This window comes from Cnephaeus nilssonii (genome assembly GCF_951640355.1).
Source record: "Cnephaeus nilssonii genome assembly, chromosome: 3".
Taxonomy (NCBI): Eukaryota; Metazoa; Chordata; class Mammalia; order Chiroptera; family Vespertilionidae; genus Cnephaeus; species Cnephaeus nilssonii.
The window spans coordinates 54,025,373-54,041,170 of record NC_137074.1 but is presented as its reverse complement, the minus strand read 5'-3'; the positions used below and the strand labels follow the sequence as shown (position 1 = coordinate 54,041,170).

Here is a 15,798-nt window from a genome sequence, read left to right as displayed (position 1 = left end):
GGCTGTCCCTAGCTGTCTGGTAGCTGGCCCTAGGGTAGTTAGGGAAAGGGAATTTTGGCCCAGAGAGAGCCCGTAAAAGAGGTGGTTGAGAGTTTGGGGTCTGGATTGGTTGGTTTACATATGAAAGATGCCCATGTAGGCAGTCATTTACTATCTCTAAGAATTGACTAGCCCTGAGAGGGTTAGTGTGGGGCTTTCAGAAGGCAGCCAATAGATGATTCTCTCTCATCATTGACTTTTTTTTTTTCTTTTTTTAAAATATATTTTATTGATTTTTTTACAGAGAGGAAGAGAGAGGGATAGAGAGTTAGAAACATCGATGAGAGAGAAACATGGATCAGCTGCCTCCTGCACACCCCCTACTGGGGATGTGCTCACAACCAAGGTACATGCCCTTGACCGGAATCGAGCCTGGGATCTTTCAGTCCGCAGGCCGACGCTCTATCCACTGAGCCAAACCGGTTTCGTCTCATCATTGACTTTTCTATCGTTCTCTCCTTCTCCCTTCCTCTCTGAAATCAATAAAAATATGTTATAAAAAAAGACATGGTTATTACATTCACAGATACATAGAATTGCACTAACATACACAGTCGTGTATATATAGTGACATGGCCCTAGCCAGTTTGGCTCAGTGGATAGAGTGTGGGCTGTAGACTGAAGGGTCTGGGGTTTGAGTGCAGTCAAGGGCACATACCTTGGTTGCAGTGTCCTCCCCAGCCCAGGCTCTGGTCAGGGCTTGTGCAGGAGGCAACCAATCGATGTGTTTCTCTCACATTGATATTTCTCTCTGTTGCCTGAAATACCAACAAGAAAAAGAAAATTCCATAATACCAAGATTCAGAAACAATCACTATAATTTTGAACAGTCTTCCTCCCTCCATGGATATATACATAACTCATAAAAATAGGATATTTTATAAGATGTTTTGTATGAAACCTGCTCTTTTATACTGAGCACTTACTATGAACATGTTTGCTCACTTAGACTTGCCCTTCTCCTATTATAGGAAGCTAGATCTACTGGTAAGAATGGAAGGTGCATGGCCAGAATCCCCACTTTAGATAGGCATTACCAAACCATCCTCCACAAGTTGTGCTGGATTACATTCCCACCAATGTTTGAGAATACACATTTCCCCTCACTAACATCAGTTGTGGTTTTTTAAATCTCTGTCAATTGGAATGGAAAAAGGGTAATCTCATAGTGTTTTAATCTGGATTTGTTTTTAAATCTTGCACCTTACCACCTTCTTAGACAACCGTTTCCTCTTTGACTAGCTTTGGCTTCTCCATACATTGAACTGACTCTGTCTCCAGAAAAATTGCAATTACTTTTGGCCCATCTTTAGACAAATGTAACCATTTAAGGATTATATTCAGAATACAAGGATATTGGTCTATAAGTGTCTTTTTCTGGAATGTCTTTGCCAGGTCTTGATATTCAGATAATACTGGCCTCAAAAATGAGTTTAGAAGTGTTACCTTTGTCACTATTCTCTAATAAAGTTTGTGTAAGGTTAGTGGGCTTTTTCCCTCCTCAAATTTCTGCTAGAAATTATCAGTGAAACAATCTGGGCCTGAAACTTCCTTTGTGGAGAAATTTTTTAAAAAGATATAGGGCTGTTCAAATTTTCTGTTTCATTTTGTGTCAGTTTTGGTAAAGTTGTATTTTTCAGGAGTTTGTCCATTTCATCTAAGTTGTCAAATTTCTTTGGCATAAAGTTGTTCATTATATTCTCTATTAACCTTTTAATGTATGTAGGCTCTGTAGTCATAACTCCTTTTTATTTCTGATATTTGTGTTCTGTAATTTATGTTCCCTTCCTTTACTCTTGGTCCATTAAGCTAGAACTTAACAATTCTGTTGGTCATTTTACAAATAACCTTTGGCTTTAGTAATTTTCTCTCTGCTTTGTTTGCTTTTTCTATATTAATTTGTTTTCTATTTTCTGCTCATCTTGGGGTTACTTCTTTCTTTAGTTTCTTGAGGTAGTACCTTGGATCATTGATGTTAAACTTTTCTTCTCTTTAAATATAAGAATTTACAGGTATAAGAACTGCTTTAACTATTCTTAGATCTACAAATTTTGATATGATGCTTTTTATTATTTAAAAACTAGAAGCCCGGTGCATGAAATTCGTGCACAGCGGGGGGTTGTCCCTCAGCCCAGCCTGTACCCTCTCCAATGTGGGACTCCTGGAGGGATGTCCAACTGCCCGTTTAGGCCCGATCCCACGGGATCACAATCCAGGACTGCTGGCTCCCAACTGCTTGCCTGCCTGCCTGCCTGATTGCCCCTAATCGCTTCTGCCTGCCAGCCTGATCACCCCCTAACCACTCTGCTGCCAGCCTGGTTGATGCTTAACTGCTCCCCTGCCAGCCTGTTTGCCCCCAACTTCCCTCCTCTGCCAGCCTGGTCACCCCTAACTGCCCTCTCCTGCAGGGTTGATCACCTCCAACTGCCCTCCCTTGCAGGCCGGGTGCCTCCCAACTGCCCTCTCCTGCTGGCCATATTGTAGTGGCCATCTTGTGTCCACATGGGGGCAGGATCTTTGACCACATGGGGGCAGCTATATTGTGTGTTGCAGTGATGACCAATCTGTATATTACTCTTTTATTAGATAGGATAGAGGCCTGGTGCACGGGTGGGGGCCAGCTGGTTTGCCCTGAAGGGTGTCCCGGATCAGGGTGGGGTTCTCTTGGGGCGTGGGGCGGCCTGAGTGAGGGGCCTGTGGTGGTTTGCAGGCCGGCCACGCCCCCTGGCAACCCAAGCAGAGGCCCTGGTATCTGGAATTTATTTTCCTTTTACAATTGAAACTTTGTAGCCTGGAGCGGAGCCAAGCCTGCTGCTGCCTCCGGGGCCCCAGCCATTTCTGTGGCAGTTAATTCACCTTCTACAATTGAAACTTTGTAGCCTTAAGCGGGTGAGCCCGGCCAGGGTGTGCAGAAAGCTTTGCTTCCCCTGTTGCCGCCGGCAACCCTGGCCTGCTCTCTCAAGCTCCATTCTGCCGCTATTTGTTTGAATTTGTTTACCTTCTATAATTGAAACTTTGTAGCTTGAGTGGAGGCTTAGGCCTGCAACGGCTATGGAAAGCTTGGCTTGCTCTGTTACCTGGGAAACCTTGCTCTCTGTGGCTGTAGCCATCTTGGTTTGGGTTAATTTGCATACTCGCCCTGATTGGCTGGTGGGCGTGGCTTGGCTGGTGGGTGTGGCGTATGTAGCGGAGTGACGGTTAATTTGCATATTACCATTTTATTAGAGAGGATATTTTCTAATTTCTCTTGTGATTTCTTTAACCATGGATTGTTTAAAGATGTGTTAATTTCCAAATATTTAGTTTTCCTAGATATTTTATTGTTGATTTCTAATTTAATTATGTTTGGGCTTGGTTGGTTGGAGTATCATCCCATACACCAAAAAGATTGCAGGTTCGATTCCTGGTCAGAGCACATAAATAGGTTGTGGGTTTGATCCCCAATTGGGGTGCTTAAGGAGGCAACCAGTCTTTCTCTCTAAAATCAATAAATATATCCTCAACTGAGAATCTATATATATAAAAGCCTAAGCAACAGTTACAACTGAACAATTGGAATGACCAGAATGACCAGTTGACCAGTCGCTATAAAGCTCACTGACCACCAGGGGGCAGACGCTCAATGCAGGAGCTGCCCCCTGGTGGTCAGTGTACTCCCACAGCGGGAGCAATGCTCAGCTAGAAGCCAGGCTCATGGCTGGCGAGTGCAGCTGTGGTGGTGGGAGCCTCTCCCGCCTCCGTGGCAGTGCTAAGGAGCGCCAAGTGGCGCTAAGTGGCAAGTGGCGAGCACCCGCGCCAAGCCAGGTGGCGCCGGGCCCAGCTCAGGCTCCTCCCCGGCCGCCTGCCGCTTTGCGCACTGTGGGAATCAGGCTGAAACTAGCAGTCCAACATCCCCAGAGGGGTCCTGGATTGCGAGAAGGCGCAGTCCAGGCTGAGGGACCCCAACCACTGCACGAATCTGTGCACTGGGCCTCTAGTTAAAAATAATAAACAAATTTATTGAAACCTGTTTTATGGCCCAGCAAGTGTCTAAATTGGTGAATATATCATGCATCCTTGAAAAGACTGTATTCTGCAGTTACAGGATATACACTGAGTGGCCAGATTATTATGATCTCTGAACGCATAATAATCTGGCCACTCAGTATATATCCTATATAATAAAAGGCTAATATGCAAATTGTCCCCTTGACCAGGAGTTTGACCAGCAGGCAGGCCGGCCAACTGCCCATGTCCCCTCCCCCTGGCCAGGCTGGCCGGACCCCACCCATGCACGAATTCATGCACTGGGCCTCTAATATATATCTACATGAATAAAAGAGAAACATGCAAATTGACTGTACCCCTGCTACGCCCACAAGCCACACCCACCAGCCAATCAGGAGCAAGTATGCAAATTAACCCAACCAAGATGGCGGTGGCCACGGAGCTGGAGAGAGCAGGAGGCTTGGGTTGCCCCAGCGATGGAGGAAGCCAAGCTTCCCGCCCGCCCTGGCCTCCGCTCAAGGTTACAAAGTTTCAATTATAGAAGATAAATAAATCCCAGATACTTGCTTCCAGCTGGCCCTGGCCTCCGCTCAAGGAGGCGCTGAAAAAAAAGAAAAAAAGAAAGAAAAAAGGAGGGGCTAGGAGCTTGGGTCGCCGGGGGGTGATCAGGCCAGGATGGGATGGCAATTGTGGGTGATCAGGCTGGTGGGGGGTGGGGCCATTGGGGGTAAGCAGGCCAGCAGGGGGGCAGTTGGGGGCGAGCAGGCCAGTGGGGAGGGAAGGTGGGGGCGAGCAGGCCGGCAGTGGGGGGCAGTTGGGGGGGAGCTGGCCAGCAGGCAGAGTGGTTAGGGGCAATCAGGCAGGCAGGCAGGTGAGCAGCTGGAGCCACCTGTGAGAGGGATGTCTGACTGCCGGTTTAGGCCCAATCCCTGTAAACTGGCAGTAGGACATCCTTTGAGGGGTCCCAGATTGGAGAGGGTGCAGGCCAGGCTGAGGAACAACCCCCTCCCGTGCACGAATTTCGTGCACTGGGCCACTAATACACACACACACACACACACACACACACACAAACACACACACACACACTGAGTGGCCAGATTATTATGCGTTCAGAGATCATAATAATCTGGCCACTCAGTGTAGTGTTCTATAAATAAGAATTAGGTCAAGGTGATTGATAATGTTGTTCAGATCATGTAGCTTTGCTGACTTTTTTGTCTAGTTGTCCAATCAGTTACTGTGAGAAGGGTGTTAAATTCCCAACTATAATTGTGGAATTGTCTATTTCTCCTTTTAATTATGTCAATCAAAAGACATAAGGTTGCTTCATGTATTTTGAAGCTATATATTAGGTACATATACATTTATCATTGTTGCCTTTTTTTGGTTTTAAAATTTTATTTTTAATTGAATTAGGGTGATATTAATAAAATTATATGGGTTTCAGGTATGCAATTCTATAGTACCTCATCTGTATATTATATTGTGTGTTCACCACCCCAAGTCAAGTCTCTTTCCATCAGTACTTATCTCCCATGCCCTCTTCTACCTCACCCACTCCCTTTTTGTTATGTCTTTCTAATGTAATCAACATTTTTATCATTATGAAGTGTTTCTTTATGTCTGCTAATACTCTTTGTCTTCACATCTATTTTGCCTGATATTAATATGGCCACACCAGGTATAAATTGGTGTGATAATGACTTTTCTAACTATTTTATCTTTTCATTGACATCTATAGAACAACAAAGGACTTTCTAAATACTAGAAATAATTTTAAGTAAATAAAGTTATATTAAATCTTCTTTGCACTGTGTTTATACTAGTTCTATATAAAACCCCTGACTTGGGTTTTTCCATGACCTCCTTCCCACACACTCATTAACCCCTTCACTGAAGGCTGACTTTTCTCTGTTCTGGCACTTCTCATCTTGGTTACTATGTTATCTTTCCTCTTCTAGGCCACTGAACTCAGAGCAGAGTCCGTGCCTTAGTCCTTTATGGCCCCAGTGCTTGGCACATATAGTAGGTGTTTAGCACAGGTCTGCTGACTTAATGAATGATTAGGGGGGTGTGGCAAAACAAGCAAACAAATAATGACAAACTGCATTTTTATTTCTTGAAGCCAGTCAGGCGAGAGTCAGGCTCCTGGCCTTCTGCCCACTGTAGCTCTTACTATACCAACCAGGCCAAAGGGAAGCCTTTGCCCCTCCATGCTCTGCAGGTATCTTCTCCTACCTGAACTCTCCCCAACTGCAGAGCGTAGGGAAGAATGGTTATTCGGGATAGTGGCCAGTGCTGCCTCCTCTGCATCCCTTCCCCAGTCCCAGGATAGGCCCTCCTCCTCTAGCCTCTTTCCTGTGGGCTTGGTCCTGTGAAGAGCCAGCTTGGTTCCTATGTGAGCATCAATTCCTCAAGACAAAGGAGGCAGCACCCTTGGGAGAAGCAAGCTGCAGTCACCAAGTCCTTTTCTGCAGGGAGGCCCCTGCTGCTCAGTCAGAGCTGGTCTCTCTCCCAGGCCAGTGATAGCTCGGAGCAGCCCTCAGATAGGAAAAGTGCTGAAGCTGTCTTGGACTTCTTAACATACAATTCCTAGTAGCCAGAAGGAAAGTATACATTTAAAACGTTAGCCCAGAGTTAATGGGGGGAAAAGGAGGACCTATGTAATACTTTCAACAATAAAGATTAAAAGAAAAAAGAAAAAACTTTAGCCGAGCCCTAGCCAGTGTGGCTCAGTTGGTTGGGCGCTGTCCTGTGCACCAAATGGGGGCAGGCTCAATTCCCATCAGAGCACATACCCAGGTTGCAGGGTTGGTACTCCATCGATGTTTCTCCCTATTTCTCTCTCTCTCTCTTTCTGGAGATACAAATATGTAGCAACTGCTACAAAGACTCATTTCCCTGGCCAAATATTGAAAAGGTGTAGTTAAAACAAAACAAAACACAAAAACAAACAGAAAAAGCTCTAGCTCTTGTCAGGTGGACAAACTGCAGCTTCTGGAAGTAGACATTCTCCTTTCTCTCTCTCTGGGTCCTGCTTCTAGGAAGAAGTGGGATGTCAAGAGAGGGACAACAACAACAACAAACAAAAAAACAAAGAGAGGGACAAGGTAAAACTATTACCCTAAAGTAGTATTTCACTCCTGTCCAAGAGTTCAGTCCAATAACATGGGGAGATTTCACTAATAAATGTACTGTTTTTCAGAAGAATTTTAAGCTCATTAAATTTACTCCTTTATCTAAGAGATTCCTGAAGATTTAAAGAGAAAAATCAATGTCTTTCAAATGAACAGGGCAATAACTCCACTAAAATATGAAATTCCTATTTCTCTCCATTCATAAAACAGACAAAGGCATTATTGTTCTCTAGTTTTATTATTTTTCAATCTTCCCAACACATGAACTATAACTTGGTTTGAGATTTTTTCAGTGCATTTCACAGCAAAAATGAACAAGGGAATCATTAAAATGGTTGTACATAAACCAATTATTTACAATTGTTGAAAAAATTATTTTGCTGTTTTTGTCCTATTAACCCCTTCAATAAAACACAATTTATCAGAGCACAAAGCTTAAATTTCTAATGATGATGCAACAAATACAGCCACCTTCAATGGCTGGTGAATAACAGGTATATACTACACACACTGATTGGAAGACCACATCAGAAGAAACAGAATAAGGCACCACTCTTGGAAAATTAAGGTAGCTTGCAGTAACAAGTTCTGAGCACCATAAGTAGGTACTCAATAAATACTTGAATGAATGATGAAAGCTATAATTAGCACTATCCTTTTAGTTGCCAGGAATTCTTTAACCTCAATAAAATACTTATTTAAAAAGATTTGTACCTGGATACCATTTCCTGATATCTTTTAATTTCGTGCTCTTTCTTCAGCATTTGAGTTTCCTTGAAAAGAAAATAAAACCATACTGTACACGTTCTCAGTCACATATATAACTTCTGAATTACTGACAGTTGTTTTAAATTTTGAGTGAACAGAGGTAAGATAAAGCATAATGATCCAGAGGGTAACACATAATACTGTATATTAACCTACAAGTGGAAAAAAAGGTAAGGAAAAAAGTAACAGTTTTATTTCTTAATAATTGCTATGTTCTTTAATGCCTCAGTTCTTGAGAAAGGCCAGAATCTCATCGTATTGACATGAACACATTTAAAAAATTGTCTCTCAAGTGAAATATTTAATAAAACTAGGTATTGAAAAATGTTCTGAAATTTTTCAAGTCAATGTTGTTTTCAAGTATATTAAAATGCTCAGAAGAAAAAGTTCTCCATGGTTATAATTTGAATCAAAAGAGAGTTCCGACAGAGGTGGATAATGCATAAGATCCTGACACAAGCACACAGTCTCTTTGAAGGAATAGAATGCCTTGTTAGTACAACCTGGTTGATATTTTAACACTGATTTCAGGCACAATGGCTGAATCCACTTCTGGGTCGTCTTTCTCCTCCTCTTGGTTTATGGGTAATGAATACTTAAGTTATTGATAGAAAGCAAAGCATAGACTCTGAAAGAGACTTCACTTTTCACTATAAAGAAATCAAAGTCATTGAGTTTTTCACTGTTGTGTTTATCTTGCTGCCCCCATGCAAAAACAGGGGATTCAAATTTAGCTTTAGGAACAGGAAGTAGATAAAGATCAATCATCTAACAAGTCAGGTGAAAGGTTTTCAGATGATATTGCTCACGTCACATGGACAGGTTGGTGAGAGGTCCATAGTGCTTCTTCAACACTTTGGTCTCGCTGTAGTTCTATGGTGCCCTAATAGATACATTCATGTTTAGCTAGTTTCAGTCTGCAATCAGGAAGTAGGTCACTCAGTGCAATAACTCCATTCTGGGTTTGGGTAAACAGAAGAATTTCATTTGGTCGAGTCTTAGTGTGTGTCACTCTGCTGGCTGTGTTGTTGGAATTATTTTCCAAAGGGGTTTGTGATAAATCCAGCCATCTCCCTGAAACAAGAAGAAGAATAAATTAAAGAACTATTCCTCTAATATTTTCAGAAGCAGTGACCAAAACCAGAAGCAACACCTTCATTGAAATCACATTCATTCTCACATTTAAGAACAAGAGTTTCTGTAAAGGAAAAAGAAAAATCTCTGTGGTTATAATTATGACATAGAGCAATGCCTGTGGCTTAGCTATGATTGGGTGAGAAATTCTGGTCTAGGAGGATCTAGTTTGTGCCCTACGAACACTTTCTTTTGCAGAAGTCATCTGTAGTAATTCTGCCAATTTTGCCAAAATGCTGCAGATTGAGGCTCACCCAGAGCAGCAGACAGCAGGTGGAGCATGAATAAATGGTCATGAAAGTACTACCTGTTCTCCCCATCTCAACTGGCATCTCTAGTATCTAAGTATTGTTTTCTAGTTCTTTTCTGACTCAACCCCTTTAGTTTCCCCTTGTTCCTGTGAATAGAAGGGTACCACAAGGAGATAAAGTCGGAGACTGAACTAAAGACAGGAGAAGACCAAGTGAGGAAAAGAGAGCTGCAGCAAATGCATAATACCAGGGGGGGAGCGTGGCAGAACTGAGGTCCCAAAAGCTATGACTGGAGTTCAGTGTTTATGGGAGTAGACGTCAGCAGGATTTGAAACTCTGTCCTTAACCCCGACATCTCTTTCAATTTATTTATATTTAAAAAATATTTTTATATATTTATTCTACCTTGTTCCAAAAATGATTTAAGGCCACCAGTTATTTGGCTTGTAGTGACAAGGACTCTCTCCTTGACTAAGCCTCATCTTGGCCTGCTGAGCCCAGTTTTAGCAAAAGCACATCCTGATAAACCAGTTTATCAAGAATCACCTCCTTCTTTTTTTTTTTTTTAAAGTAGAGCATTTTAAAAATATATATACATTTTTATTGATTTCAGAGAGGAAGGGAGAGGGAGAGAGAGATCGAAACATCAATGATGAGAAAGAATCATTGATTGGCTGTCTCCTGCACGCCCTCAACCTGGGCATGTGCCCTTGGCCAGAATCGAACCTGGGACCCTTTAGTCCATAGGCTGACGCTCTATCCACTGAGCCAAACCAGCTAGGGCAAATCACCTCATTCTATTTTTTTTTTAAAAATATGTTTTATTGATTTTTTACAGGGAGGAAGGGTGAGGGATAGAGAGTTAGAAACATCGATCAGCTGCCTCCTGCACACTCCCCACTGGGTATGTGCCCGCAACCAAGGTACATGCCCTTGATCAGAATCGAACCTGGGACCCTTGAGTCCGCAGGCCGACGCTCTATCCACTGAGCCCAACCGGCTAGGGCACCTCATTCTTAATAGCCAATCAAACTCCTCTTCTCTAATCCTTAATATCTAATCAAGTGCCTCTTTTCCCTCCCCCATCCATTGATACCCAAACAAGTTCCTCTTAGTAATTTTCCATCCACTTCCTCACCCTGCCCATTGGCTATAAATTCCCACTTGTTCTATATTCAGAGTTGAGTTCAATCTCTCTACTCTATTGCAATAGTCGAATAAAGTCTTCCTTGCCATTTTTAATGTATCAGAATAATTTTTCTTTAACAACAGCAGCCATTAGGTTGTTTATTACAGCAAATCACCTGGTTGTTAATTCTCAGAACCTATACTTGCCTTTGAAAAAGACATGGCTACCTAACTACATTACAGAAGTCTAGGTTTAGAAATTAAGTCATGCCATCTGAACATCCATCTCATTTTACAGATGAAGAAACTGAGGCTCTGAGAAGTGAAATGAGTTGCCCGACTTTACCAAGGAAGGAGCAGAGTACTTTTCAGTGCACCTTCCATATATTTATCCACATTTTACAATGAGGAAACTGCGGTTCTAAGTGGTAAATAAACTATCCAAGGTGAGAGCTGGGGCTCACACTTAGTCCATCTGACTCCAATATGGTCTATTGTACTATAATAGCTGTCCTGCTTACGTTTATATACAACTTAAGAAATGTTAAACATTCACTTGAGAGGATACAAGTAATAGATCCTGCTGGACATGTATAATAAAAGGGAATGGAAGACGTCATACATTAAATGTTAGTAAGAAATAGTCAGGAAAAGAAGGTGTGTATAATTAAATGATTCTAGAACCACTTTAAGTTCCTCTATACTTTCTAAGGTTACTCTATCTTCCTCTTATACCAACTGACTCTATTCTCAACTCCTCCCTGGTCTGTAATCAGTCTGAGAGAAATAATGAAAGTACAAAACAAGTAGAAAAGCCCTTGCTTCTCAGGCTTTATGAAACGTCTAAATGGAGTGCTTAACGTTCCATTAGGACCACAGCGGAGACAAAATCAACTTTCAATAGCATATGATACTTCTTAGCAAAGGGCCATACACAATGACATAGCTCCAAATCTGCTATGAACTGTGTGGTACCAACCAACTTCAGCTAGTTGCCATCCTCATCAGCCTCATTTGTACTCCACAGTGCTATTCAGAGGTGATGGCACACATTATGGTCCAGCTGCACATAGGATGCAACCTGGCTGCTCCATGGACTTAGGGAATTAACATATGACACAAATCGAACCTTTCTGTTGTATACTGTGCCATGGCACATCGTTTAGGAAGCCCTGCTAATACCATACCACCCAAAGGAGCCCAAACCTGAGTCCGCATCTCTAATCTACAGTTCTATTACAGCAATTTTCAACCTTTTTCATCTCATGGCACACACAAACGAATTACTAAAATTCTGCAGCACCAAAAATGTATTTCTCTGCCAATCTGACAAAAAACAAACAAACAAACAAAAACACCAGGTATAATTTTGATTGATTTACAATGATAATCATAGTAACTACCTACCCTTTTTTGCTCCAAAGTGACTTTTTAAAAAATCAAGTGTCTATGCTTGTATATAAATAGGATTTCTGTTACTAAGAATTAACCAATCAGAGACAACCTTATTATGTGACATAACCAATAAGATGCAACTCTATTATATGACCTATATATTTATGTTTCAAGACACTGTTTGTGTTGGCTATTGTCATTATTTTAATTGACAATCTAAGGGAAAAGAGGTCAGTGTCCCTGACTAAATAGGCAGGTACTGCATGTTTTAAAAATTCTTGCAGCACACCAATTGAAAATCACTGTTCATACTATAAGGTAGTAACTTATGATTGAAAGAAATTTACTATTTTATTGGATAATCACCATATCTTGCCATCACTTTCTACATTTGTCTATCCAACACAGCAAAATGTAATAAAAGATTAAGTGGTAGTTTCTTAATTATATCTGTCAAATAAAGAATTGAGCCCTGGCTAATTTGGTACAGTGGTTAGAGCGTCAGCCTGTGATCAAGGGCACATACCTTGGTTGCAGGTTCCCCAGCCCCCATGGGGAGGTGTGCGGGAGGCAAACAATTGATTTATCTCTCTCCCGTCAATGTTTCTCTCAATCTTTCCCCCTTCTCCCTCCCTCCGACTCTCTCTGGAAATCAATGGAAAGGATATCCAGAGGATTAAAACAATTTTTTAAAAGAATTATTGAGAAGAAGCAAGTATACATTAAAATCCCATTGATTGTGTCTTTCTTTTTAGCCCCAGAGTTCATTTTAATGATTTACAGCAGTCCTGCCTTATAAATTTTTCTCTCTAGAATCTATTTCTGGTACATCTGCTTTCTTAATGAGCTTGAAATGAAAAAAAAAGTCCAAGGTTACCAGACTAGAATTTGAATAGTAATTAAAGGGTTTATTCTTTCATATAAAAATGCAGAGATATAAAATACTTTCCCTTTTTATTTCTATCCATGCAATGGTATTTGTATTAGATACCCAAAGATTAGAAAATGAAATTAATGGAACTACTATAACAAACTATGAGATTTTGAGCAATAAATATGTAAAAATCACATTCAAATTACTTTTTCCAAATTCTATCCTGATGGACCAACATTAAAATTCAATGTGTGTCCTTAGACTTGGCTATAGACAAGAAAAGTTTTCTTGATATCAGATCTGGTTCATTATTCACCTTTCTGAGTCCTACCAGAAAGTAATAAACAAAACAAAATCTTTAAATTTAGAAAAGACTTCAGATATCATTTAGTCTAACTGTAAATAGTGCATTATACTCTTCTCTTGTATAGTCTAGGGGTGGAGATCACATTACCATAAAATCACTCTGTTATTACTGGATTTTTATTTTTTTTTTACTGGATTTTTTTTAATTGTTACATAATGTGTAATGTTAAACTCAAAATGTGCTTCCTGGTAGTTGGGGCTTAGCTCAAGTCTGCTGTTAGAATTGATTAAAAAGTTCGATGTGAGATCAGCCAAGGTGGCTCAGTGGTTGAGCATCGACCTATGAAACAGTTCACTGGTTCGATTCCTGGTCAGGGCACATGCCTAGGTTGTGGGCTCGATCACCAGTAGGGGGTGTACAGGAAGCAGCTGATCAATGATTCTCATCATTGATGTTTCTGACTCTCTCTCCCTCTCCCTTCCTCTATGAAATCAATAAAAATATATTTTTAAAAAAGTTCTGTGATATATTCGAGGATGATAATGAGTATATTTGAAGATGATAATGAATAGCCCTTATTTTCTATTTTTTAGGCTAAATACCCACTTCATTATTTTTTCCTTAAATGTTGCAAAAATTCTAGTCACTTCACTATCCCTTGTGTAGCCAATTAAAGTTTCTCATGTCTCCCTTAAAATGTGGTCTCTGGACCCTAGCCGGAATGGCGTAGTTGGTTGGGCATCGTCCGTGCACAAAGGGGTTGCCAGTTTGATCCCAGGTAGGAGGTGTGCTGGAGACAACAGTTTGATGTTTCTCTCTCTCTCAATCTCTCTCCTTCTCTTCCCTTTCCCCCACCCCCCTTCCTCTCTAGGAATGCTTAAGCTGGGCTATTTTCAGAAATGGAGGTGTGTAATAACAGCCAAGAAAGCTTAGTAAGCTAAAATTCCCACTAAGCAGACAAGTTTTGGTCGGAAGACAGGGAGAATATACCTCTTTAATAAAGTACTTGGTTTTCCAGGGTGTGCCCGTTTCAATACGATGCCTTTCTTCAGCCCTCTGGCGTTCTTCCAGGGTGCGTTTATGCTCTGTGGCCTTATCAATTTCAGATTCCCTCAAAGCGTCTGTCACATTTTTCCACAATCGCCTGAAATCAGAAAACCACACATTTCACAAACATTCTTAAACAAAGATAGTAAAGAGAACTGATACCCTCAAAATTATCAGCAATTTAAAAAAATTACATTTCCTAAATCAGATGTATAATTTCACGCCTATGAGTTATAAGAATATTGATATCACATTGTTGATGTTAATGTCCTGTTATCAATTTTTTGCAGAATATCCATGCTATTTTCCATGTTGCCTGAACTAATTTATATTCTTACCAACAGTATAGTGCTCCCTCCCGCAGCCCCTTGGATTCCACATACAACTGACATCATACAGTATTTGTCTCTGCGTGGCTTATTTCACATAGCATAATGCCCTCAAGGTCAATCCATGTTGTCACAAATGGCAGGATTTCCTTCATTTTTTTAATGTCTGAATACTATTTCCTTATATATATATGTATGTACACACACATACACACACACACACACACAGCTTCTCTATTTATTCATTGATGAACACTTAGGTTTTTTCCATTTAAATTTTACTATTTGCTACAAATAGTTTCAATTTTTTTCTGTGAAGTGCCATGTTCGCATTCTTCATTTGTAAGAAAAATCTAATAGTGAAATTAGAAGAGCTACAGTTTGTCAACCATTCTTTTAAGCAAAATTGGTGTTTCATAAGGAGTAACTTACTTGTAACTCAGACAACTGCACAAATGCTTTCCCTCCAGGTAACCAACCACTGTGCTTCAGGATCTAGCACAAGTGGTTTATGCCTACTCCCAATGTGTCATGCAGAACATTAAAAAGATTTCTTTTCTAAGAAACTAGCATTTTACAAATTGCAAGTACATAGTAGTGAAGAATACAATGACTACTTGTCCAGTTTGGTGCCATTGCCTTGATCAGTGTTAAGGCCCAGCAGTGCTACCTACCATTGCTTTGACACCACCAAAGCAAGTGGCAGCAGAGTGAAATAGATAAATAACATCTTAGCATTATTATGGAAAAAAAAAAAGAAATTGGAGATACTCTCAACAGATCTCAAGGATCCCAAGGATCTGCAGACCAAACTTGGAGAAGAAAAAAATTTTACTTCAATTACTACTGTTTTATTTTTTGACCCAACCCCAGTCTTTGGTTAATGGGTATTTAATCCCTTTACTCATCTAAATTGTATGGTTCCACTTATGTGATATAACTTAATATATTTAACTAAAGGCCCAATGCACAAAATTCATGCAAGGGGCTTGGCCCTCGCAGTTGCGGCGGCTTGCCTAGGCCCTTGCAGCCCCGACTTCGCCTGAAAGGTTGTTTGGCTGTCCGGTCTAATTAGCATATTATGCTTTTACTAGCAGCCCGTTTGCATGAAGATTCGTGCAATAGACCTTCATTCACCTGGCTGCCTGCACCAGTTTTCTGCCGGCACCGGGGACCCAGGCTTTGGCTGTGGCCACCGCCTTCTGCCTTCTTTCAGGGTCGGGGCTTGGCCCCGTGCAGCGGCCTTGGGCTCGGCCGCACCCAGCGTCCCTGCTATGGATCGTAGGAGCCGACCCCCTGGTCGTTGCCTGCGATCCGTGCAGGCTCCCCGCTGGTGTCCAAGGCTGGGAAAGCCTCCGCCGCACCGCAACGTCCCTGCGACAGTTTCCTGGTGGGCGTG

The 15,798-nt window shown here is 41.4% G+C and overlaps 1 protein-coding gene across 1 annotated transcript in view; it reads right to left on the bottom strand.

Moving 5' to 3' along the window:
- Nucleotides 1-6,407: 6,407 nt before the first annotated feature.
- The window catches only part of OSBPL11 (oxysterol binding protein like 11), an 87,417-nt gene continuing 78,026 nt past the window's right edge, over nucleotides 6,408-15,798 (bottom strand). Inside the window, exons 12-13 of the mRNA XM_079767176.1 lie at nucleotides 14,014-14,167; nucleotides 6,408-9,008 (exon numbers count right to left, since the gene is read on the bottom strand). Coding sequence (XP_079623302.1) covers nucleotides 8,943-9,008; nucleotides 14,014-14,167 — 220 coding nt within the window. The 3' untranslated portion in view covers nucleotides 6,408-8,942. The remainder of the gene's footprint in view (nucleotides 9,009-14,013; nucleotides 14,168-15,798) is intronic.